At 37.5% G+C, this 27,045-nt stretch overlaps 1 protein-coding gene across 1 annotated transcript in view; it reads right to left on the bottom strand.

Moving 5' to 3' along the window:
- UBE3D (ubiquitin protein ligase E3D) overlaps nt 1-27,045 on the bottom strand; it is a 77,995-nt gene that overhangs the window by 19,515 nt on the left and 31,435 nt on the right. The window contains exon 8 of the mRNA XM_031057107.1: nt 12,189-12,327. Within this exon, the coding sequence (XP_030912967.1) occupies nt 12,189-12,327 (139 nt within the window). The remainder of the gene's footprint in view (nt 1-12,188; nt 12,328-27,045) is intronic.

A 27,045-nucleotide genomic window follows, 5' to 3' on the forward strand; every position in this document is an offset into this window, starting at 1 on the left:
GCGCCACTGAAGCCAAAGAGAGTTTTGATATTAACTTCAAAAGTTCACGTCCCTGCCTACAATGTTGAGCTATCTCACCACAAACGCTTCAGGTGAATTTCTGTAATACCACACAAACTAATTAAAGCAAAGCTGCCACCACTAAAGGACCACCACTAGAATTTTTAAGCTTACAAGATGAGGAAAGGGCTCCTAAGTCTTCAATTGGACACCCCAAATGATTGCCTAACTTTAAAAACCACTCAGTATTTGTTCATTTGAATGAGAACTTTAGGTAATCCAAAGTCCTGGCAATTTTTATTAGAATGGTGAAAACTGGACTGACAAGTCACTTCTGCATAAACAGAGTAGTATGTGAGATTAAGATAATATCTTCACATGAAATTCTTTTTCTGTGACTTGCATCTTCAAGATGATTACCTTGTTGTAAAAAAATAGTATGGGGTTGTTTTGAGAATCATATTGGAATCATATTGAATATTTAATCATATTAAATATGACATATTTAACCAGGCATTCAGTTGCTTTGTAAATTATCAGAATGTAGGCTGGGAAAGGAGTATAATCCAACAGTGACATTGCACTTTAGCAAGTATTAGTACTTTAACCAGTATCAGTATTGTTGTAAAAGAGTCCCTCTTGACTTCTTCATTGTTTTGTATTAGGAATGCATGCCCTGCCTTTGCAGGAAAGGCTTACATAAAATGATTAGCTACGAAGTGTCACCAGGGTTTTCTCCAGCTTCTGAGCTACACTTAAAAAATACATAAACACTGTCTCACTTCTGACAGTTCATTTTAACTAAGTTACAGGAGCACAATCATTTCCAGGTGGAATCAGAGCTCTGCTTCATCTAAATCTAGTGTTGTAGATACAACCCTGTTGAGCAGAGTGCTCAGAAGATGATCTAATTACCAGGCAAATGGGAGAATGGTCTCTCCCCAAACTCCTCACACAGGAGTGGCCTAAAAAATGTAGAATAAGACTCAGTAGGTCTAAATCAATCTTAGCATTGAGCAATATAGCTCAGACACATAAAAGCATACAGAACAGAATACAGTAAGTTTTACAGACATTATTTAGTCACATTATACATCCTACCTTAAAAAAAGGAAAAGCATTCACGTAAAGGAATATATCCTCAGGACAATCATGCAGAATAGACACTTCTGATTAATTTGACTAGTCATTAGCTACTGCTCCACAAAAATACAGCTGAAAATGCATCTCCTTTCTGTGCAAGCAGAGAAGGCAAACTGAAATATGATAGGAAGGCTTCTGTGTGTTCAGCAGACTTTTTTTTTTAAAGTTTAAGAAGCACAATTGATTCTACTTTGCTACAAAGAAGGATATAAAGCCCTGTTGTTCCCCCCTCCCATACCTGAAAAGAGGAAAATACAATTAGGTAACGGTAAGCATTAAAAGTTAGCATCTAAACAGGGAAAAGGTGCAAGAATTAAAGAGCTGTCAGCTCATAAATGGCATGGAAACAAAGCAAATTTGTATGTAATAAAAATGAGAAAGTAACATGGAAACTCATCAGCGCATAAAACTCAAAATGGTTAACAAATTGGGAAACAGGACAGAATTTAACTTCTGTAAATCGAGCAAATGATGAATGAAATAGACTTTGTATGAAAACATGAAATATAAAGTCAGCAGCAAGCTCTCTGGTGAGTCAAGAAAGAAATCTGTTAGCTAGTCACCCCCCATTACACAATAATAGCCTTTTTTTAATTTGGTGGGACATATGAAAATAGCAAATATGTCAAAGACTGGAGCATCAACAGCAAGAAAACCTTTTATTTAAAGCTGAATTATGCAGTTATTGATATGAAGCAGAACAAGGGTCAGCAGTACCAGTCACAGGAAGTGAGAACATCTGAACAGTAAAATGTTCAGTCATTTTCAGGATAATATTTATAAATGCCATGCATTCTGGAAGAACTTGGAAGTGGACTGAGTAGCCAAAATAGTCAGTACAATTAAAATAACATCTTCACTTGTACAAATTTTCAGGCAAGATTCTTTTCCATGCAAGGTACTTAATACTTTTTTTTTCTTCTATTTTCCATATAAAACTCAAGCTCACTAAAAGCAACAGAAGAAATATAGCTCCCTGATCTGGTTTCATTTATCTACAGTGTCATAGCCCACAAAAATAATGGAGGCTGGGAACTGGTGTTTTAAAATAGTCTCTTTCTCTATACACCATGCTTTTATAGTTTACATTAGCTATATAGGAATAAGTTTTCTTTTTCTTTAGGAAAAATATTTTTTTCTTTCTTTCCTTCCATAAGGCAGAATCACTTCCTATTTTACTTGTCAGGCTTCTGGGAGACAGATGAAGAAACTTTAACCAAAATGCCTGGTAAAAGTCCAAACAGCAATCACATTCTGCCCACTCAACACTCCCTGTGATCTCACTCTGCTACGGCATCTTCAGATTTCTGCAAGTTTTTCTGCATATTGCTAAATGGTTGCCACATTTCACTTCAAGGCATGACAGCTTTCTATTGGATGCTAAACAGTCTCCTTATTTCAGTAGGTTGTGTTAATGCTTACACACCCTTTTGCCCTTCTCTTTCCTCCCACGGGAATATTCCAAATCTTATTTTAGCAGCTCTATAAAATGCATTGGCTGAGATACCTCCACACACTCCCATGTGTAAACCAGCTTCCTTTGTATCAAAAGCAGAGGAGCTATTACAAAGAAATATTCACAAAACTGATCTTTTCTATAGATCAAAGCAGCAAACAACTTAGAGAAGGAAATAATCTTGTCCTTTTTTGGCCAGTCACAATTGTGTTGGTGTATGCCAATGAGAACATCACCAGCCTAGTAAAAGGGTAGCTGGTCAATCTCATCTCTTACACTTCAGGTTTCTCCCTACCCGTGGACAGACAGTGCTCTGTCCTGTTCCCCATGCCATGCCCATTGTAGCTTTTCTAAATCCAAACAGAGTTTTCTTCTTTAAGAAGCAGAAGCTTTCAAGCAGGACCATTTGTCATCAGCCACCACCCCCGGAACAGACCTATGATTTAAGCACAAAGATTTAGAGCACACTACTCTCTACTGACATTGCAACAGAATGATGGACTTCTGCTTCTGAGGGAAGGCAAATTGTATGTTTCTCACTGGAGGCATTACTGACTTCTTCACCAAAAGATCCATTCCAGACTCATTTTCAACTGACAATAAAAAGAGGAGAACTTAACAGCCCTCTTCCTTTTTGTCCACCATGCACTTTATCATAGTCAAGTCATCGATTCAATTATTATGTTCTGGGTTTACAGCCTTCTGTTTATTTGTCCATTTGTCTCCTTGAAGACATTATTACTGTTTCCAACTCTTGAACGTGTAACACTTCTGAGCTGCTCTAAGTGCCTTGGCAAGCTGACCTATCTGTTAATAAAATGCTAGGATTTATTGACAGCTTCCCTCAGGATTCCTCAAAATCTTGTAATTTGTGGTAACATCATATCTACTCCAGCCTATAGCTGAAATCTAAGAGAGTTGTATCCATCCGTTTTTAAAGCACTTTTAAACCCACTAAGAATCATCCTTATAAATACATCTTTTATTCTGCAGAGCTTTCTGGACTCTTCAAGTAGCTTCAAAGCTTCTATCCAGACTCTTAATGGAAATGAACAATGTTGTGGCTTTCCATAACAACACACATTCACAAAACACACAGCATAACAACATGAACTCCTAAGGAAAATCTCCATTATAGAACCATTGTTATCCAATGACTCAGTATTATTTTTAAAGCAAAAGAGCTCTTTGTAGCTGATAATGTGATTTCTGTGCATTTTTAGCTACAATATTGACACTTGCACCTCACATAAATCAAGCTATTAATTGCAATCTGGGTAGAGCTAAGATTATCTCAGAGATGCCAAGGTTATGGAGGGAAGCAGTCTTACACAAACCACATTGAACATGTATTGCAGTATTTGGTTACGTACAGGTCTAAATATATCTTTTCAGCAGAGCTTGTTTCTCAGTCACAAACAGCCTCAATTAATAAATAGGAATGATGGTCTAGTAGTATATCAGACCTCCCATAAGACTTCTTTATGTATATATTCAGGTACATAAAACATGGGTATTTGTCTTTTCCACAGTGTGGTGCCTATTGATAAAGACAAACTCTCAATTTCTGCTTAATTGTGCATTACCTACACAACTACTCAATCATTAGGACATAACAAATACACTTTTAGATTTCAGACTTGGAAAAATCAGAATGTTCACAATAGATGAAAACTGGAAAAATTAGTTCTGTCTTCACCCCTTTCAAGCAGTTTATTCACAGGCTATACCAGACCATCTAAACAGGATCCAGGCAATTAATTGTACATTCACATCTGAATGGTAAATGCCTGTATTGGTTTTGCATAGCAAAGTTTTGGTAGCAGGAGGCTTCAGGGGTGGCTTCTGTGAGAAGCTGCCAGAACTTCCCCATGTCTGACACAGCCAATGCCAGCTGGCTCCAGGATGGACCCACAGCTGGTCAAGGCAGAACCCATCAGTGGCGGTGGTTGTGCCTCCGGCATAACAGCCTTGAGAAGGGGGAAAAACCCTGTTCAACGACCTGGGAGAGAGGAGTGAGCCTATGTGGGAGGAACAGCTCTGCAGACACCAAGGTCAGTGAAGGAGAAGGAGAAGAGGTGTTCCAGGTACTGGAGCAGAGGTTCCCCTGCAGCCTGAGGAGGAACCTGTGCCAGAGCAGGTGGATGCTTTGACCCTCTGGGAAGCCTGTGCTGGAGCAGGCTCCTGAATGGACTTATGGATAGAGAAGCCCACACTGGAGCAGGTTTGCTGGCAGGGCTTGTCACCTCACGGAAGGGATCCACACTGGAGCAGGGGAAATGTGTGAGAGTCCTCTGCCTGAGAAGGAAGGAGCAGCAGAGACAATGTGTGATGAACTCACCATGGCCCCCATTCTCCACATCCGTGCACCGCTAGGAGGAGCTGTCAAAGAATTGAGAATATATTCAACCTGAAAAGGGAGGACTCAGGGGTAAACATTTTCAAGATTTTGTTTTACTCCTCATTATCCTACTCCGATTTGATTGTTAGCAAATTCAATTAATTTCCCCAAGCCAAATCTGTTTTGGCCATGACAGTAGCTGGTGAGTGATTTCCTCCTGTCCTTTCATTGACCGACCCAGATGCTGATCATTGCAGTTTCCTGTCCAGCTAAGGAGGGGAGTGATAAAGAAGCTTTGGTGGGCAACCAGAGTCAAACCCCCATATGACATATCTGAGCATCTTTTCTAAGAAAACTGCTTTGAACTGTATTACTACATGCTTATGCAACACATGGTTTTTGCTATATTCTAGGCAAAGGGAATTGCAGAAATGAATTGTTCTTTCAAAAGATATTCCCTCTCAAGCAGCAGAAGACCATACTTCCAGAGCAGGCACTTGCCTGCATCTACATGTTCAGTGCTTCTTGGAGTACATGGGTTTTTTTGTAATTTAATCTCCTTCTGTTTATGGTAAGTGCAGGTTCACTCTCTCTTAATTTCCTCGTTACTGAAGAACTGCCTTGGAAGAAAAGAACAATTTACCTTTTCTGAGAAACTGATGACAAATTTTGAATCTTGGTTTAGAGCCACTGCTGTCAAGATTCTGATTTTCCACCACTGAGCACTGAAACGATCACAAAATCTTGTACTTCCACAAGTAAGCTTGGCTTGCATTTTTCCTATTCATAGCTTCAGTTTAGGTTTGCACATGATTGATTTCATTCTGTTTCAGGCCAATATAAATGGGCAGCTCCTTCCCATTAGAGGAAATGTAGCCATGCCACATATTAGATAAGGGAAATAATACCTTCCCATTAGCATGACCAAAGCAGCTACAGATATCACAAAACCATAGCCTAGAAATGTGAGCCTGTGCTGCAGATATGGATGAGTCATATAGGGACACATAAGGACACACAGACATTTTTCAATAAGGTCCTGCATATACAGAACTGAACAGTTCTCAGCCAGGAGACATTATGCTTTAATAAACTGCATGCAGAATAGTATGAAACATTTTTGGTACAGTTTCAACAAGAAGGTAAAAATACTAATTATAGTTCAACTAAAAAATTGTTCCCTTTGAGACTGAGGTTAACAACAAACGAAAGGGATAGTCTCAACACATACACCTGAATGCTCCAGAGATACTTTTAAAAGATAGCTTACAGTGAACACCAAGTAAGATAACCTGAGTGACATAATATAAATCAACTTAATATGGAATAATTAAGCAGCAAACAAAATAATAATTTCTTAATTTAACATAGAAATTTCTATAATTCTGCAAAGAAGTATTCAGACTTGTTATTGAAACGCTAACTCTCTTAATATCATTTGCTCTTGGCAGCACTTATTCATAATTTTATATTTTAATTTGTTCATAGAGTTTTAGAATTTTTTTCCTAATTATTCTGCAGTGTTTCAATAGATTTATTATGGCTCTTATTAAATGCAAAAAATATGAAAAAAACTCCTAAATATATACATGGTAAGTTCTTTTATTTAAAAGCTGCTGAAATATTTGTATGCATGTTTTACAAAACTACGTCTGCTTTCAAATATAAGGTTTAGGTACTTCTTTCCTGTTTAAAATAAATCATTTGAAATTAAACTTAAAAACTTACACATCATAATCACAAATAAAACAGAAAAAAAATCCATTCTGTGTCATCCTGGAAACCTATCTGAGTTAGTCAAAACTACAAAAAGCATATAGCAGGCACTTTATAGTAATTTGCAAAAATCAAAACATCATTATTTTGGGTGAAATCTGAGTGGCCAAAAGAGGCTGGCACTAAATACTCAGAGTTTGTTCACTGTAGTTTACATTAGGTAGAACCGGTCTGCTAAGGAAAGCAAGCATGACTGTATTTGAACAGATTACAATGTATTTGCAGTGGTTGCTTCATAATACTGTCAATGTTAATGCAAAAGTTTCAGAGATATAGGCAGTTGCAGTTGAGAGAAATATTTTTTAAAAATTTGTACTGTGTCTAGGAACTCATCATTTGTCTGTGAAATACTATAGAATATACATATTCAGGCTTCTAATTCATTTTGTGGGAGATCTTCACTAAGCAAGTAATAGCCTGTGATTTAAAAAAATGTTTAAAGGGATAATAAGCCATTTTACTGCATGAATTTACTTATTTACTTTTCCTTTCTGGCATAGTTTAATAATAAAAGACACAATATTTTGAAAGCCATTTCTTCACTCCTAATATTTTCTTTTATTGTATTTTTATCCTTCTTTGCTGCTGTTTGACAGTACTCCAAAGGAGTGGAATCCAGTTTAAAAGAATGCATGCATCTTCTCTTGCTCCAGATGCCCAGAACAAATGGAAAAGCTGAACAGATTTTTGTAAATCTTACTCAGCTGTTAGCTTCAAAAAGGATTGTCAAAAGACACAGATGCATCTGTTATCTTCAGCTAACTTCTTGCAATAAATTATTTTGAAATTGCTTTTCATATATATAGTGACACATAAAACATAAAAGTATTGATATTAAAAACTACCAAATATCAAGGGACCCTTTAGTTTGGACCAAGCATAGACCTGAGAGACAGCAGTAATGTTATATTTTGTTTTCCATGACCCTTTTGATACTCATACACTAGAGCTACTAAACGATAATGAATACTGTATTTATTAATTCTTATATTTTCTGAGCAACTGATATTCTCTATTTCTAAACCATCTTGCCTTTAGCAAGTTTTCTACACTGTATTAAGAGACTAAATGACAGAGAATTGACAGGCTGTTCTATGAGAAATGTTGGGTTTTTCCTTCTTTTTTGAAAGCAAAGTAATTGCAAATGAGTTTTTCCTTCAGAGACGCCACTAGGGATTCTTACTGCAATGGTAGAATAAACAGTTTTTTGTTTTTTCTTAAACAGTGGCTTCACTTCTCTTAACCAAAGCAGACACTGTGCTGAAAACTACCAGGGGCACTGGATGCAGCTCCAAAAACTATCAAGAGCTATTTGAAACAAAATTTTGAAGCAGCTCAGCAGTTCTTAATCACAATCTTCCTTCAATTTCACGCAACTGTAAAAGTAAAAATAAAACCATGATCTGTTTAACTCTGAAAACTGTTGTTTACAGTCTGTGGCCTTATGAATAGTACCTTGATAGGGCAAGTAAAATATCTGGTTTCTCACAACAACAGCAGTGAGAGAAAATGTGCTCAACAGCCCCATATATCATCATAAGAATTCAATATCCAGGACATTTTCTGTTCACTGTGCTTGAATTCAGAGAAAGATGAGATAAGGTTAGAAAAACACAGCAGAGATTACTTGTCACTTTAAAGCATCTCCCTGTGTTAACTGTTCTGCGCTGTAGGCTCTGAAATACCAACACAGCCTCTGAGACTGTGCTCAGAAGCAGCAGCCGAGCAGCACTGTGATAAAGTACATGCTAACTCAAGTGGGTGCTAGCTACAAGTGTTTGCAAGTATTAAGAATAATACACAAAGTAAAGCCCAACCATTCCTAAAGCAAAGGGCTGACAGCTCAGGTGGGTGGACAGCTATATAGATTGAGTGTCTAATAAGGTACCACAGCTTTCCGTGCAGAGTAATGGAGCTGAAGAGAAAGCGACAAAACAGCGCTCAGAGCAAAAGCAAACGAAAAAAATTAATCTTTTCTAGTAGCAAACTCCTCTCTCTCTTCTTCCTGCTTTTCTCATTGCTCCAGGGTAAGTATCAAGTGCCTCAGTCAATCCTATTACCTTGATCTGAGACATCCTTAGTATGGGTGAGGGATTACAAGCCTGGGAAGGTACAAGTCAGGGCGGAAAAACCTGTGTTCTCCAGTAAACCCAGGAGCTGCCATCAACCAGCAAGAAACAGAATCCTTCACAGTTTACAAGCTCAGGCTTCCTAAGATTTACCTCTCTATAGCCCACCAAAAAAATGTCACTGCAATTGTTCAGGTGAAATGAGAGATGAGCCAAAGACAACCTAGTATCTAGGCTCAACAGCCTGGCAAACTTATAAGCTGGCTGTAGTGAGCACCTTAAACTGAGCAGAGCGATGTAGCACAGTCTGCTGCTGCTCTTCTCTCCCAGGCTCCTCTAGAAACATAAATCACACTGAAAGATCTTTACAGGGTCAAAACCGAATTGAAAAGTGATTTCAAATATTATGTTACTAAGCAGTAGCACACCAATGGAAAATAAAAAGGTAATTTATGTCTCAGCACTGATACAGAGTCTGCTAAGCTAGTCCCAGAGAGTACTTCCAGAGCACAAGGCAGAACAGAGTTTATTACAGATTATTAGCAACTAAGCAGATTTCCTTTGTGTGCTTTTTACAGCCTAAGCATCACCCAATGCAGATGCACACCAACTAAAATGTTGGCTCGTCAACACTGCAATACTGTAATATAATTGGGAGAGAGGGTAAATACATTCTCAAAAAGCATGGGTGTCAATGAGATAATTTTTGGTTACCTAATTAAAAACCTGGATTTTTAAAAGCTCCTGCGACAGGGTGTCGGGAGTTAAACTGTAACTTTTAGATCATTACAATAGAGCTGCTTGTTAGATACATTTCCAAATACTGTATGAAAACATAAAGAAAAGCACCAGTAGAAAGCAGTGGTCCATTTAACTCCTCACCACGTGTCCAACTGTGGAAATACATATAAATGAAAGGAGAAAACTCTGGCACTTTCTGGGGTTGTTTTTCCCTTCTAACTCCTCCAGAACAGGAAACTGCAATTATTTTCAGTTCAAATACAAGTCTCATTGTAATATAGAAATAAAATGTTTTAAATTTTTCTAGACAACTGCCAGATTAAGGTCTACCACAAAATAAAGCATAGCTAGTTTTGTCATTTTGCCATTACTCCATTAAGATATATGAAATATCAGTTTTCAATTAGTGCCCTTTTATTATTCCCTTTTTGGCTCACAACCTTCACTATTTTGGATGCAGCATGATCTTATGCCCAGGCAACAGCACAATTTAGTATCATTATTCAAGCTCTCTTCAGATCTTGCCAGCTTTTTCCAAGAAAAATACAAAAAAACTAGGATCTGTAATTCTAGTATTCACCGAACATGAAGAAACAAGCCAGAAAAAATTCCCCAAAATTATAAGGCTGGCAAACCATTATAAAGCATCAGGGAAAAGCCTGGGCAAACTTTGTTTCTGCTTCATGTATTCACTGACTGAGATCCAAACATGGTTTATAAAGATAAAAATAAATAAAACAATATTTTACTGGACAGTGTTTGCCCTCTAGGGCAAACATTTGGTGATATTGACTGCCAAGGAGAGTGACAGTTGGAGTCACAGAATTTTATCAAAAAAGCCATTTTCCTTTCCTCCCACTTGGCAAAATAGAACATTATCTTAGCAGAGCAGGTTTCTAACTTGGGCTTTTCAAAAACTGCAAAGTGTGTTGCTGTGAAAGACAGGGCATGGTCACATTGCCAACTTTGGCACACAGGCAGGAAAACCACGATCTGTGCAGGCCAGCGCTCAGTAAATGAGCTTAGCACAGTACTGTTTGCTTTCATCTGTTCCACAGAAATCTGGGGTTGAAAGGCCATGGTCAGAGGGTCTCCAGGGGATGATGATGTCCCACCCCATGGCTGACATAACTCTATGCTTCCAGGACCTGTACCACGCACCTCAAGGGCAATGGTTTCTTTACAGAGGTAGCCTCACAAAGCTAAAATTACCCAGGAGCAACTGAGCACAATCATCCAGAGCCAAGGAAAAAAAGAAAAGTCTGATGTTTTGTGTACTCTGAGGTAAAAACACCAGCTGACAGACATCTATCACTTCCGGTCTCTACCCCATACACAAATTAAAGGGAATCCCAAATATACAACATGGGACTGAGTATGCACAGAAACAATACACGACACACAGCCTCGGCATATAGGAAGAGACTCCTATTTAACCTGTCATGGGTAAAGCAGAGAAGACTTTACCACAGATTACTGGTAATGTAAGAGACAAGGAATACATCCTCTTGGATTAGACAACCAAAATGTTCACTTCTTAATAGAAAACATGGACTACTCAGCTGCATGGATTACTACTGCTGGCCAAACCTTGAAATTTATAATTATTGCAATCTATTGGCATCCAGGAGATTCTTCCATTTTATGGCCTCTGAATGTACAACCCAGTAACAATTCTGACTTTGTGTATTAAAAGAAAATTGAAGCAATCAGTGGCTGCTGCTGTACCCAAGCGATCACCATGTACAGATTTCCTGTTTCCAAGCACACAAGATGCAAAGTGAGAAACAATGCAGGTACCTATTTCCTAAAACAGGAGTTTTCAGCAGCTGTACATCAGTGTAACTCTCTTAAAGTCAATGACTTGATTTTGTTTTACAACCTTTTTTTTTCTTCAAAATCTACAAAAAGACAATTTTTCAGTAAACATAGCTCAGGAACACTAATTAGAGGTGCCTTAAGTACAAACAGGAAATACAGACAAATAGAGGCTACCTGATTTCATGTTACAAACTGTTAAGAACATTCAGTCCCACCAAGATGATGATTCTTTCATAGCTGCCAGAACAAACACAGACTCAGGACACTTCCTGCTCAACAGCTGGTTACTTAAGATTTGCATCAATACTCAACCTACAGACTATGTAACTACAGGGGAAGACAGAAGCATCATAAAAAGGCTGAGCTGCTATGGCATATCATCATGAATTCTGTTGTCTCTATTGCATTTGTAAAAATCATACTCTCCAACCACATTACAAAAGAAACAAAAATCACAATTTAAACATGCCTGCAACAATGTTTCCTTTGGAAAATTCCTGTGATTGCTGAGAACTTCCAAAGTAACACACAGAAGAATATTTTCACCACTGGAAATCTTTATTTTGTTGCCGAGGATTTTTTTTAAGCCTGAAAGATTTTTTAATAATTATTCTAGCTACTGTAGCCTAAGTTTGATGAAATTCCTTTGAATTTCATCAACTTTAAACTGTAATGAACTGATTAAAAATCCAATGGCATTTTCCATCTTGGTCTACATTTTAATGTAATGGAGAGTCATGCAATTACAGAAGACAAACCCTCTGAAAGGGTTTATGACCCCCAGGTATATCTCTTTTTCCAAAAGTAACACCTTTATACTGAAACAGAAGCTGTTCCTTACCTGAAAAGAGTTCATGCATCGAAGCGAAGGTGGCAGAGATGTGGTACTCCGACCCAGTATCAACAATAATTCCAAACATGTTTCTGATGGAAACTTTAAAGGATGAACTCCCATATCATCTTCCCATGCATCAGCAAGCCTATAGAGGTAAAAAAAGCTTCTTCATTTTCTTAAAATACACCTAAACCATGAGTTTCAATTAAGTATTAAAACGTGTCATATCACTGTGACAAAAAATTCCCTTCATGTTTTCCCTGTTAAAGTCAAAGATCAGTGTGTTTTACCAAAAAAACACGGTGTATTTAGATAAAGTGCCTTACCCATACCACCAGTATCTTTCAAAAATATACATAATGTGAAAGGAAAACTTAGCCTATTTTAGAAAAATTCACTCGTGTTTCTAATTCAAAGTTTCATTACTTCTGAACAAAATTTCATCTGTCACTTGTAATTTCCCATTATACAATGATTTTACACATAGAGTATTCTTTACAGTACATTATGCCTCCACTTTTTATTTTGTTTCTAGAAATATTTCATTCAATTCTAAAAAGACAGGAGGTCAGGGATGATTTTCAAAACTGATGTGCACTATGCTCACTGGGACCTTACTAACAGTCTATACAAAGCAAAAATCAATCCCAGTTCACTTTATACAGATTTTTTAATTTGGATGTAGCAAAAGAGTTAAGATTTCTAGAGTTACTCATAAAAACAACATTTCAGAAGCATATTCCTGTAAACTGTTCCCACTATCACATGCTGAAGAACAAGATTAGTTCAACAAGATATACTCAAAACACAAGATCATTCTGCTTCCTATAGTGCAGGCTTATTTCTTCCATAATACACAAACTGACAGACTGATCAGTGATCCAGTTACTTTAATAACCTTGAGCAGGCAGTATCAGATACTCCTGGGTAAGATGAATGCCATTTATTCTCAGCAGACCTGAGCACATTGCTGTGGAAGACAATGATGCTACCCTTCCCTGTCCAAGACTTCAAGATTTCAATAAACAATCTTAGCATCAGCTTTCACTTTTAAATTCCTCCAGCTCTTCTGACTGAACCACTGCCTGTGAACATAACAGCTTATTTTAATGTACTTTCTAGAAATAGCTGCATTTTTTTAGACACTTGGGGCCCCAGCATTCAGCATGGTGAAAATTGAGCAAATACTCTCTTCACAATATCTGTGTCACCCTGGATGGTTCTCATTCTCTCAGGCCTCCCAAACAATGACTCACTGTAAAGTCTTGCTTCTTACACACAGGCTTGCATATACACTTTTTATACACAGCACCTTCTTAGTTCTTCTCGAAGATGTCCTACTTAGCATAATTTACACATCTTTCTTCAAAGAGTGGGTGTACTTTCACTTTCTTACCTCCATTAGTCTGAAATTGGCCACTCAAATTTCAACTCTGCTTTTTTTTCTAATATTTACATCTTTTTCTCTTTCCTAATTTATCTATGCATATATAAGAATCCAACTCTGCTTTGATACATAGAAGCAAGACCTATAATGCAAAGAATGCCAGAGGGGCTTTCATCTCTTGAAAAGAAGTGTTTTCTCTCTTTTGTTTTTGTCCCCACAGTAAAAGACAAAGAGAATCATATCACATCTAGATTACCAGATATATAATTTCTTTTCTCAAACCTCACCAGAATGAGTCATCTTGACAAAAGAAGATCTAAGTTTTACATGGCAAGGAGAAGGAGGAAGGCACCCCTTGGCTCTTCTAATGGCAGTGCATCACTTAAGACTTCCAACATATCAAAGCACAGAGGCCAAAACCTCCTACACATTAACAGGCTTAATAATAAGTACTATCTCACTGGACATTTATACTGTGACACATGGATCTGGAAAAGTTGTTAAAGCTACTACAAAAAACCCCAACTGACCGCTAGGACAGGAAGGTGAGATGTTTAGAAGAGACTCTGGAGTATTCTCATTATTGGAAGGTACAAACCTCCAGTTAAGTCACAAATGCTATGTCAGTGTTGAATGGACACAGGATTCTTTTATAAGACTACAGACTACACAAGTGGCCAAGACCAGAAAAGGCAGCCCTGACTGGTTCAGAGTTCCAGGCTGGATGGGGCTCTCTCTGAGCAACCTGGTCTACTGGAAGGCATCCCTCCCCACAGCAGGGGGATAGCAACTAGAAGATCCTTAAGGTCCCTTCCAACCCAAACCATTCTGTGATTCTATAAATGTTCCAGGAGGAACACAAAGCTAGATGATGAGCCCTAAGTACTCAGTAACCAAGGAGTCTTGTTAACTGTAATCCAGAATGAAGCTTTACATTTCCTGATCCCTTGGTAATTTCATTTCTCCACATAATTAGAAACTTACCTTTATATGCTCCTTACTCATTCTTTTCTCTACATGTTCTACAATCTGGTGATGCAGGAAAATTTAGGTGAAGCTAGCAAAATAGGGGCTTCTCTTTTTCAGAAATCAGCAAATCTAAACAAAGCACTGTGCAGGCACCTTCAAACACAGCTAGAGAGTTTGGAGACTGGAGGTGGTATGCTAAGGTTCTGGGTCTTGGGAAGGTGTTTCCACAGATCAACACCCTTTCTTCAAAGAAACTTTTCAGAACGCCAAGCAATATTCAAAACATCACAACTTACATCAGTACCCTGATTCTATTCTTGTGTTTTGATACAGGATTTTCTGGAGATGCCTCCTCATTTTAAAGTCCAACTAGTACAGCCCTGACACCAAAATGGGGATTTTTCTTTTGTGGCTGTTGGTTTATCTGAGGGAAAGAAGGTTTGCATAAAGACATTTAGCCTAATTATATTGGAATTCTTATTTATTAATTGCTCAATTATTAATATTTCCTGAAATTATTCCAGTGCATTCCCTAATTACAAACAAAACATATATATCCCAGTATTTACTGCTCCAGGAACACACATGTTAGGAATTAGTCCTTGTGACTTGCCCTTTCACAGCATTTAACACAAATGGTTATAGAAAAGTCACTGCTTTATTAGATCATTTCTCTTTGTTCCTCTTTATCCCTGTTGCTGTTAGAAGCACTTTTCCATAATCTCTATTGTAGAGGAAAGAAATAAGCATCTATGTATAAAACGAAAGCAAAACAAACCATAAAGAATCCACTGTTTTTTGCCCTAGTTTCATGGTCTTTCTATATAAAGGGAGTTGTCTCACTTCCAGTACAGAAGACTCTGCTTTTTACTGGAAGAGGTAGATGGGCTGATAATGCTCCTCAGGAGAGTGAGCATCCACAGAGGACAGCTCAGCTGATCACTCCCAGCACAATTCCCAGACATCACAGCACAATTTCTATGTTGGCTGAAAGGAATAAGGGGGGAGATAAGACAAAAGCTTAAGAAAAGTGAGGTTGACAACAGAATAATTCCTTCAGCAAATATTCAACTTTTCTACACCACAAAGAAATCTAGAGATTCTGAACTTCACAGTCTGACACAAGAAAATATGATTCTCAGTATTAAACAAAATTCATAAATTCTAAACAAATTCCCTAAGTCCTTGTGGGGTGCAAGACTGCACCTATTTTGGACCAATTTTTTGAAAAGTAAAATCTCACCCCTACCTATTGGCCATGCCAATATTTGAGGGAAATGTGACTCAGTTTTAGAAACCAGGCTTTAAAAGAGTAAGATGTAGGAAAACATACTCAGGAAAATGGTACAAGCTCAGACCATGCTCTGAGTCAAGAAAAGGGCATGCCAGAGTGATTTTTTTTCACAGGATGTTAAATTCACCTCTGCAAATCACCATTATCATCCAGTTTTGTGTGTCAGTGATCTCACCAACAGGAAAACACAAATAATTCCAAGCATTTTGTCTGCCACTCCATTCTTTCCATTTTCTCCCACTTTTCTTTATCCCACTCTTCCCCAAAACTTGTATTAATCCTTTCAGCTTATTTCAACCAAATTTTCTTAAGAAAGATCTCAAATAAATTTGGTATGGGGAAGTTTCATGCTTTCCTGATTTTCAGGAGAGTACTGAGAAGAAATGCACATTAGTTGCTCCACAGAGAAAAGCTGCTGATGGAACACAGCAACATATATACCAGCTAATCAAGTGGTGTTTACCCTGGAGAATATGAGCATGAATTTATTAATATGGTATTTCTATCTAGCAAAATATACTAGTATAAACAAAGTAAACACGTTCTTCAGAGCCCACCATACTCCCTAATGAGTGAAACAAACTGAGAGACTCGGTGCTTTTACTTAAGTGCACTCTATGCTGAGGGTTCACGACAACTGGAAAAAAAATCTTAAATTTTGAGGCAGGAAGAAGAATTGGTGATAATGGAATTGATCCCTAGTAAGAACAACAGTCAGAGGTTTCCCCAGTGTTAATCAAACTTGAGATGCAGCCTCTGCAGATCAGAGTGAAAGCTCAAACTCAGAACTTCTTCTGCTCAATCTAAGAGATATCTATTAGTCTCACCCATGAAAACACAATTAGCAGACATTAGATTGAAAGATATAATTAGAACCTTCACATAACTTTCATTCTGAAAAGGACAGAATCACATACGATGAATGCTAATAAAACTTCCATATATTTCTGGCACACAATTCAGAACTGAACTGAAGTAGTACAGAAATGAAGAAGTAAAACTCTGCTCAAGGAGGGTGATACTTGGCTAGATGCTGATGTGAAACAGTTATGTGCTATGTGCTGAATTGTCACAACAGAGCACTCCAAACAAGTAAGACATAAAGATGACAAACTGAGACTATCTTCCCGCTTGCTCTTTTCAACGCTTTCTCTTAGGAACTGGTCATTTGAAGGAGAAATTTCTAATTTTTTTATATGATTCTCACATTCCCATAACCAGTCAAAGAAATACAGCTAGGAAAGTAAAGTTCCCATAGTCACATGCATAAAATATTTCTAAAAATGAAGTGGTATTTTCAAAGTTGTTTAGTTGATAATAATGTGAAATCCAGGAAAATTTTGATTTCTTTAAAAAATAAAAACAAATCAACTAATGCTCTCTGAAATTCAAGCAATTAATTCTGAAAGCAGAGAGGAGTAAAACTTGAAAATAACTACTCAGATAAGATTAAAGACAGTTACTTCTCTAACAGAAATAATTGATCACAATGGTTTTAGAAAATGTTTTACATTTGAATCACCATGCATCAGGGAATGGTATTTGTCCACTGTTCTCTGTAGAATTGATGCCAATGAATTGTCTATATAAGTTAGAATAACATTTCAAAACTGTGTTCTTAAAAGCAAGTTTTATGACACCAAAATAATGAAATACATTTATTTAATAATTTCTTGATATAAGAACTAGTAAACTAACTAAAACACAGCCATCCATCAGGTCATGGAACCCACCCATAACATCCTAAGTCTTCATGGAAAAATGCAAATACATGACACATCAGGGAAGCAAAAGAAAACTTGTATCTCAAACCTGAGAAAAACTGATGAAGACTCTCACAAGATTTTAAAAACTGGACCAGACTTCTAACCAGATTGCATTTATTTCAAAAGAAGCCTCTTCCATCAGTGCTAAAGACATTTATCGATAATAATCCTTCATTGTACATGAGATTCACTTTTAAATGCAACTGAGCTCTCTCAGCAACAAAGTAAGGCTGTTTTTAAAGAGGAACAGATAAGCCCTTTTTTCCTTTCCAGAACACCCCCATCATCACCTCTAATTTAGCAAGCTACTTCTATAAATACACTAACTGAGGGTAGTCTACACAGGTCAAAACTGGAAAATGGGAAAATGCAAAAGCTCTTACTCAGTGTTGCTGAGGTAATGTACTAATTATATTTTATTAACTATGATCTAGGTAAATGTGCTCTGCATTTAGGGCTCCAAATGCTGTGAAACTCTTGAAGGAGATGTTAACTGTAGCGTCAGTGCTTTGATGAATCAAGCCTGTGCTGAAGAATCCAATATAAAAGCTGACAGAAGCTAAGCCCTGAATCTCAGAGCTCACTGAATGTTATTAAAGCTGCCCTTTCCACAAGCTACAGCTCTGAGAGAAATGACAGATGACTTTACTGAACCAAAGGACAAACCTGCTAAATTAAATAACTATTTGTAAAAGTGATTTAATCTAAAAACAATTCTTAATTATGGTTGATGATGTGTCTATATACTTAATGTACCAGGAGGCTAAGTTATTTATACTTTTAATTATCCTTCCAGCGATCTAAAAACAACATAAAAATCAATGCCTGCTCATTAGCTACTGAACTCTTACCAAAATTTAAATAATATGGACAACTAAGAAGTGCAGTATTTCACAGTCTACAGTGAAAGTACTTCTTTCCCCTGGAAAAAAAAATTGTTTTGTAGAACCACTGCTTCTGTCCTGAAACTAACATCTGTGGTCGTGTTCTACCATTCATTATTTATCCTGAGCAGCTGGGAGTGTCAAGTGTGGGCTTGGAGCAAATTTTCCCTGGGATCTTTACTAGTTGCATGGTATCCCAAACCAATAGGCATTAAATCTCTCATAAGAAACAAAAACCATAAGAACAGAAATTTAACCCACTGGTGTCCCTGCAAGGAAATGAGCAAGAGAAGAGCAAAATATTTAGGAAGTAAGAAGGCAGTGAGCATGCCTTGTATTTTTTGCAATGGACTACAGTGGTCAATACAGAAGCTCCATCTTGAAGTTTGAAACATTTTTTCTTTCAGTGTAGCACTATAGAGACAAGACTTCATTTAACTGAATTTCTGTATTTTCACATGGCCTTAAATACTATCACTTGCAAAGCAATCTCATTATAAAATTACTGATATATAATTCTTACACTAAAGTTCATCATATATATAGCATATAGTACATATACTTTAATGTAGTATATTTCATTATATTAGTTATATATACAAGTACCCTATTAACATAAAATGATACATATTTCTATAAATTACTATCATAGTTGCATATAGAAGGACATGCTCACTATTAACAGTCTTCTAGCTCTTTTTTCCTGAGTAATGAATACTTTGATTGGAAAAAAATATGCAAATCTGGAGTCTAGTCAAAAAGAAGTTAGCTAGAAATCCACTGCAAAAACAATTCACCAGGTTTAAAATACCTTATCCTGCAAAATGTAAGCCCTTCTTGAACTTTCAATGTGTCACCATTTGAAAAGGGCAAGTTATTTAATACTAATAAGAAAACTTTATAATAAAAATTCAGATTTAATCTCACCAGAGTATCAGTGTCATAATATTTTTCAGATGGGCTGACATAAGAGGTATCAACTGGTCTTGTAGTATTTCAAAGCACCTTTTAATTAAAATTATGCTATTTTCTCTGATGAATGATTTTATGATTTAAAATACATACTCCATATGCAGTTTTCTCATTTCTAACTCCAATACACAGCATAAATTAAATAACTCATGCTAAAAGGTACATTAAAAGCCAGTGGATTAAATAATTTTGTTTGCATTAAACAACTACATATGAATCTCAACGACAATAATTTTATTAATGCATTTGAAATTGTTTTATAACTTCTTGACATTTTTTGATCATTGCAAGCTATTTAAGGGAAGTCAGAAAGAGAAGTAAAGCTGCCTACTTCAAATTGTAAAGCAAAGCCCAAATTACTTCACACCAACCAACATTTTTAGTAGATTCAACTGCCCTATATTAAATGTAACTACATTGGTTTTGGGATATTTATTAGGAAATGCTATTTGCAGAACAAAGCCTCTGCATAGTCCACAGAATGAAATTCTTTTTTTCTCCAAGGGTAAAGAGCAAAAGCAGAAAACCAAACAATTGTGTTAATATACTGTTCCAAGACAGACAAGGTTGTTTACAAGCAGATTATTCCTCTGAAGCACAGAAAGCTATCTCAACATACGGCAACTTCTTGCATGGCAATAAATCTTGACATTTTAGTTCTGTCCAGGAGTAACTTTGCCTTGGAGTATGTAATTTCAAAGTAATGCTCAACATACTTCTCCAGACTAAATATTCTTGGGTGTTCACCAACTTCTTTTCTACATTGCCTTCCCTCCTCCATCTGGCTGCTATGCAATTTCAAAAGCATTAATTTTAAGCTGCAAACTCATATCACCCATAAAATATTTTCATTCCATTGCAAAACAGCACCAACTGTACAGTTTCTGTGGAAGACAAAACACAATTTCAGCTGCAAGAATCACTGAAATAAAGCTTAAACATCACAGAAGGATTAGCAGGTGTTCATCTATTCTGAAACCTGTAGGTTGAAGATTCACGGGATCTAAAATGGATGTATGAAAACCTAAATCAAGCAACAATCTCTAAAGCAGACTTATGTTCAATGGGACACCTAGATATGTGGGACCACAAACACTCACGAATGTACTGAATTTAAAATTCTCAACAGTACTCAAACTATGTACAGATGGTCTGTGAGTACAACTAAGACATATTTAGTCTTTATTTCGTTTCAGCACCAGGTAAGCAGAAATAGGCTCATCAAAGAATGAAGAGAAAAAGTGATTTTAATTTCATGGGAACTGGTCTTGGATATAAAATCCCAAACCTGCTGGGTATGTCCCAGAATATGCTCTACCAGCAAAACCACAGTCCATAAAGGCATAGCAGCAGCAGATCTAGCCACAGAGCCAACCCATAGCAACAACTGTCTATGGATAGAGACATTCTTTCTTCATTCATCTACAAGATCAACAGCTTACTGCAAAAACTGAACCTGTAAAAGTAGAAAACTGCTGCAAATGTTCACCAGTTACAGTGAAGGTCTTTTTAGAGTATCTAACTGAGGGATAGAAGCTCACAGAGAAAAAAGCTCCTGCTGGGCTTGTGATGTCAAACATATCTAGATATAACAGGAAGAAAACATGGGAGACAGTGAATTCTGTCACAATATATATTTTTTAAACTACTTTTTTAAAATTCCTACGTAATTTTTGCCTACCTGGGTGCAAGAGTAGAATCCACATTCATTTATTTTCCTACAAAACCAAGAAAAGCACTGGAGTTTAGCTCTTGCTGAGCATCGCCTAAAGTCTGCTGTGACTGCTCTTTAACATCCACACTATGCAGAATTGCTGGTGCAGCTCCAAACTACAATGCAATTGCTGACTTCTCAGCAGCAAAGCAATGAGGTCCGACTAAAAGGAGAGGCAAATTAGTCTCATAAAAACTGCATGGCCAATGCTGTAGAATAAGCTTCTTCACCTTCATGGTTGTGTTAAGGCTTTAAGCTGCATTTTTTTTCACGTCTTACTGCATCCCAGGTAGAAAGAATTAAAGTAGCTTTTCTGAAAACAATAAAGATCAGATTCCTGCAGCCAGATCACTGCTGATAATTCACCATAGTGGAGGATGGCAGTAGCAAAAGTAGCACTATGACTCTACAATGCAGTTTTCTTGAATATGGCTATAGAAGTTGGAATGAAAGGATAGATTTGAATGCTTCCTAAAATACTTTTCTTCACCTTAACTACCTCTTGATTCCTTCCTGGATACATCTTGCTCTAAATTAGAACAGATTGCTCATTATTTCCCTAATGTATGACAATAACTGTAGACTACTGTGCTTGGGATGGATGCAGAGGACAGAGCAGTGTGCTACTGACCTGTGCTAACAGCCGGACTGGTGCCATCTTGCTTGCAAGGAATATCAAATGTGAGCAGCGACACCATCAAACTAAAAAGCCTCCCTTCCCAGTATGTCTGAACTAAATACTTGAATTCTCAGGTTACATCTCTTTCTCTGCTTTTTTCTAACCTCTCAACATTTCGGATATGTATTTAAGGGTATATAAAGGCCACTTGCCCCAGCAAATGTGAATATGCCTCTTCTAATAGCGCTTATTTCCTGAAGGGTACAAGCGCATAGTAAAGCTGTAGAAAAACAAAGTACTGTGTAAAAAGCTCCTTCAGGGCACCTGCTGACATCAATATAGTTACTCTAGTAAATGCAAAGTCATTCCAGACAGCTCACCCTTAAAAGGTTCATTTAATTTTAGGGAAGCCTGCTTATGGGACTAGTGATGTCTGCTGGACCAGCTGCTTTCCTCAGCAGACTCTTCTTGCAACTGCTGTTGTCAACCCATAGTTTTTTTCATCATTAACAATGATGAACACCTCTAGATGAAAACTTGCTTTACAAATATTGTGGGAAAAGTATAACCCAAAGGTTTATCTCCAAAATTGTGCAAATAAAGCAAATGTGCTTAAAAGTCAGGGCAGGAGAATGAAGGTGGAGGTAACTGGCAAGACAGACAGAAAATATAAAATCACAGAATCATTTTGATTGGGATAGACCTCTAAGATCATACAGTACAGCTGTTAACCTAACACTACCACGTCCAACTACTGCCACAAACACTTTATTTTCCCAGAGAAAAAAAAAGTATTTGTCTTGGTGTATTTTTTCTGTAAACCAACCTCAAGAACTTATAGAATCTTATCAAGGGACTCTAGAGATGGGTCATAAATGTAGAGCACCTTCTCCTCACTGTCTGCACATTAGCAGCATCTCCTGCATGCAGCTGAGCTTCCCACCTGAAGGCTGAGACAACAGGCTGTCTTTCAGCCCCTCCAGGGGCTGACACTAGGTAGAAGGACCAGAAAAAACTCAAAATATGTCTGCTGTCTCCTGGGCTCCACTTCCACCAAACTCTCACACAGGAATAATTTTACAGACTCTTTCCTCATGCTTTCCCCTCTCAAGGCTGGAAACTCCAATCATAAAATAGGAGACTTGGGAGGAAGACATAAATGTCTTTTCCAAAAATATTGGCATGTCTAAATTTTTGAATGCCCAGATGTTATCAATAACACTACTCTCCTAAAAGTGCCTTTACATCTCTCCATGAAATCACAATCTTTATTTAAAAATCATCAAAATGAGGTGTTATATTAGTGAACATAAAAAATGTGGTGTCAGGTATCCTATTACAAATACAACGGCCCTTCACTTCACAGGAAGTTTCCCTCTGTACAAATGCTACGTCCAGTATCTGAGAATTACTTTTCACTATGCAAAATGTGAAAGGTTGATAAAGAGACAATCAAAAAATCCAAAACCATCATTCTAAATAGTGGCAAGGCAGATCAAATACAAGAATTCTAGTATTCTATTCTTTTGTACTAGTTCAGTACAAATGGTTCCAAAAACCGCATGAGCAGTATGCCCAGACCCACTTAAGATCACATGCTTAAGAAAGAGAAGACCTATGTAATTTGAAATGGCATTTAATTCACTTCAGTTCACCCAATCACTTCTCAGGTGAGCAAATTATTCTAAGAGCAAGGGGATTAAAAAAAGCTGGAGACTGTAAAGATAATTTAGCTTCCAAAGAGACGTTCTCATAATGAAAACAGGGGCAGTGAACCGAGCTGCAGTACCTTAGCAAGGTCTTTTACTAGCACAACTATTTCAAAATAAATTAGTATACAATGTCCAAGATTTTTTAAAAAAATACTTACTATTCTTGATCTCTTAAAATAATTCTAAGCATTGCAAATGAAATGTCAAGAATTATTTTGAGTTATTAAGCTCCTAGTTTCATCCGTAACTGATTTGTTTTCCAGTTTAATTTGTTTGAAGTGCTCCTTGATTCAATGAGACATTACTGAAGTCAGTCCAAAAATACCTGGTTTGCTTGCCCAAAACAGCTAGCAGCTGATTTCCAAATTGGTAACTCTGATTTCTACAGAGCAGCAGCAACTATGTCATGTGTGCCCAAATGCAATACTCATTATTAATAAAATCTCAAATCTCAGAGATGCTGCAGAAAAAGGAAAAGAAGGTCCCACAATAGCAAAACGATTCAAGAGATGAACAATAATTGTTTGGTGTTTCATCAGATTTAACAATTTACTAACTCTTCATCCTTAAAAGCAGAACTTTATACCCAGACTAAATCATTCTACATTAAACAAGGTTGGTAACAAGGACATTCCAAGACAATGTTCCCATCACTTATTGAAACAAAACATCATTGGGGCATAGGAGGGATTACATATTCCTGTCAGATCTACACAGTGTAAAAATTCATGCAGATGCTGCTTAAAGACCAGCACCTGTAGCTTAATCATTAATCTAGAACACCTATATGTCTGCATTAAGTCATACAATACTCAGTGTCACTGCTTGAAAACACAGCAATACCATCCCTAGCCACATTCAGGCTTCCATTTTTTCTTCAAGGTTTTCTGGCACTGTGCAGCTCAGATACCTGTAGACTGCCCTGTATGAACTCTCAGTGAATCTAAATACTTTCACAGCAAACACTGAAAATTAAAATAGTAGAAATTTACCTAAAGGAAGGCTAAATGGAATAGTGTACGTATTTATCAATCTATAACCCTTACAAAAAGAGAACACCTGGTTTCTTGAGAGAATGCACAAAGAATGCACTTAAGTGTCTGGATAGACAGCTTGCTCAGGTTTAAGCAAAGGAGTGAAAATGTATAAAACAAGTCTGGTGCTTTGAAAGCGTGGAATTTAAAACTTTCTGCCAACCGCACTGTGGCCTCCTGTAAAATACTCTACCTAAAAATATTAGGTTCAATTTTTATAGTTTAGTTAAATGGACTAATGTTAAATCAGATTTTAATTTCCAAGCCTGTCGAAACAGTTTCATTTCTTAATTCCTCAAAGAAAACAAGAGGGAGTTGAACATGAAATATCTCATGAAATACATTCCACTTAATTTTCCTTCTAGAGTTTCCCAGGAGAAGGAAGTAGAGGGATACTAAACTGAGGCCCCAACAATGGCATACCTGAGTAAAAATTACCTCTTAGAGAAAGAACAGATATTTGGGTGCTGAAAAGTGAGACTAAGAAATCAGATTAATTGTACAGGAGAATGAATTCTCCTGCTAGGAAATGAGGCCAATCTTCCATCCTCTGCTTTTTCTTCAGTATTGCAAGTAGTTTTCTTCTAACAATGCTGAAGATTTTCACTGCTGGTTCCTAGTATAGTGAAATGGCCTTAAAATTCAATGCTGCCACTCCAATTTACATTTTATATTTGTTAATAGTAATTGTGGCTTTGCAGTAAAGGAATTCAGAGGAAAGACCCCTCACACTTTTCTCTATTATTTAAATTCTATGTTTATCAAATGATCTTCATTTTTAAAGTGCTGTCTGAAGAGTAGCTTTGCTCTGCATGGCTAAACATAGGAAAGGTTTTGTCTTCAATAAGGCCTTAGATATCTAATCCCAAATCTCAGTGGGCCTTGTTAAAGCAACATCATAAAATTTTTACACACCCTTATGAGTTTGGAAAAAAAAATTGTTCTACGTATCAGTCAGAGTTATTATTATACAGACTAATGTGGCCTTAGGGAAGGGACTGTTGAAATTCATGCATCTAGCCATTAGAAATGGATTGATAGATGCAATTATGATAAATCAGCATAGGTTTATTAAGTAAGATGGTTTTTTTAATTAGTAGTTACAGGTGAAAAAAAGAAGGCATTCAGACCCAATGCATAAATGCTGTAAAGCTGGTGTAACCTGCTATTTCTGTGCACTGTGAGCACACTGGGAGGTATGTGCATCACTCACTCCGGTACTCAGTGACCTGATGGATGAGCAGGGCTGATGAAGCTACTGGTTTCAACAGCTGACTGTTGAAGATTGCATGTAAGATGTTTTCCATTACCATCTGTACGGCTGATTACCTTGTCAAGTGAGCAGTTTGCCTTATCTCTCTCTTTGAATGACCACATTCACACCTTCCTGGGGAGGGAACCTCCGCTGATAACAGACTATTGAATAATGGTGCATGACTGATAAGAACTACAACATCCCATTGTGAGATGCTCCGCCCAGAGGGAGGAGCCAAGCACTGCTACCCCGATATAGTCTGAGATTCTGAAATTGCAACTCAGTTTTTCTCCACGAGATTCCCCAGAGGAACAGCAGCTGCCTTTTCCTCCTGGATCTTCAGAGGAAGACTACATCCTTCTCTACAGAACCTCCTTGCTCCAACAGAACCACCCCCGATACTTCAGAAGACTGCAGCCACATTTTCAATCGGACTGCCACCAACACCCTGACCAACAGGGTGTCAGGTTGGGTTCTGACTCTGTCAGTGTTGTTCCAGTGGACTGTATTGTTTATTTTATTATTTTTATTTCTTCCCTATTAAAGAACTGTTATTTCCTGCTCCCATATCTTTGCCTGAGAGCCCCTTAATTTAAAATTATAGCAATTCGGAGCGGTGGGGAGGGTTTACATTCTCAATTTCAGGGGAGGCTCCTGCCTTCCTTAGCAGACTCCTGTCTTTCCAAACCAAGACACTGACCCTGCCTGGACACCTGAACTGCTCATCACTCATTTCCTAAACTTCCGTGGTTCAATGTATAGCGTCTTTAAGCAATCCAGAATTGGCAACAATTTACTTTCAACCACATGCTCTACACTGCAGCACCTGAAGACTTGACTGTCAAGCAGCTCAGATGTCTGTGCTGTAAAAGCAAGGCAAACCGTTGGTGCAGTAACCTCACCTAAGTCCATGACTGAAAAGCAGGGTTGGCTTCTGCAAGAAAATCTGAGTTTCCCATCTAGGCTGTGCAGGGAGAGTGGAGAGAGGCAGCAGCAAACCCAGTTAGCAATGTGTATCTATCCCCTTGCCTTGTTACTAATGGTCACACCACCACCTCCAGGAAAGGCTCTAACCACAAACCATGAGAATTAAGCACTATGTAGAAAACATAGCCCTAATATGAGCTCACTGCCACTGTCACACCAGCCAGCAGTCTCAACACTGCCACTGGTACCAGAGGGATGGTGTCTTTGATACCCTGCCCTAACAGCATTGAAACAGGTGTGCATTTAGGGCTGTGGAATAGCCACAAATAG

The sequence above is a fragment of the Geospiza fortis genome, unplaced genomic scaffold (assembly GCF_000277835.1).
Source record: "Geospiza fortis unplaced genomic scaffold, GeoFor_1.0 scaffold190, whole genome shotgun sequence".
Lineage (NCBI taxonomy): Eukaryota > Metazoa > Chordata > Aves > Passeriformes > Thraupidae > Geospiza > Geospiza fortis.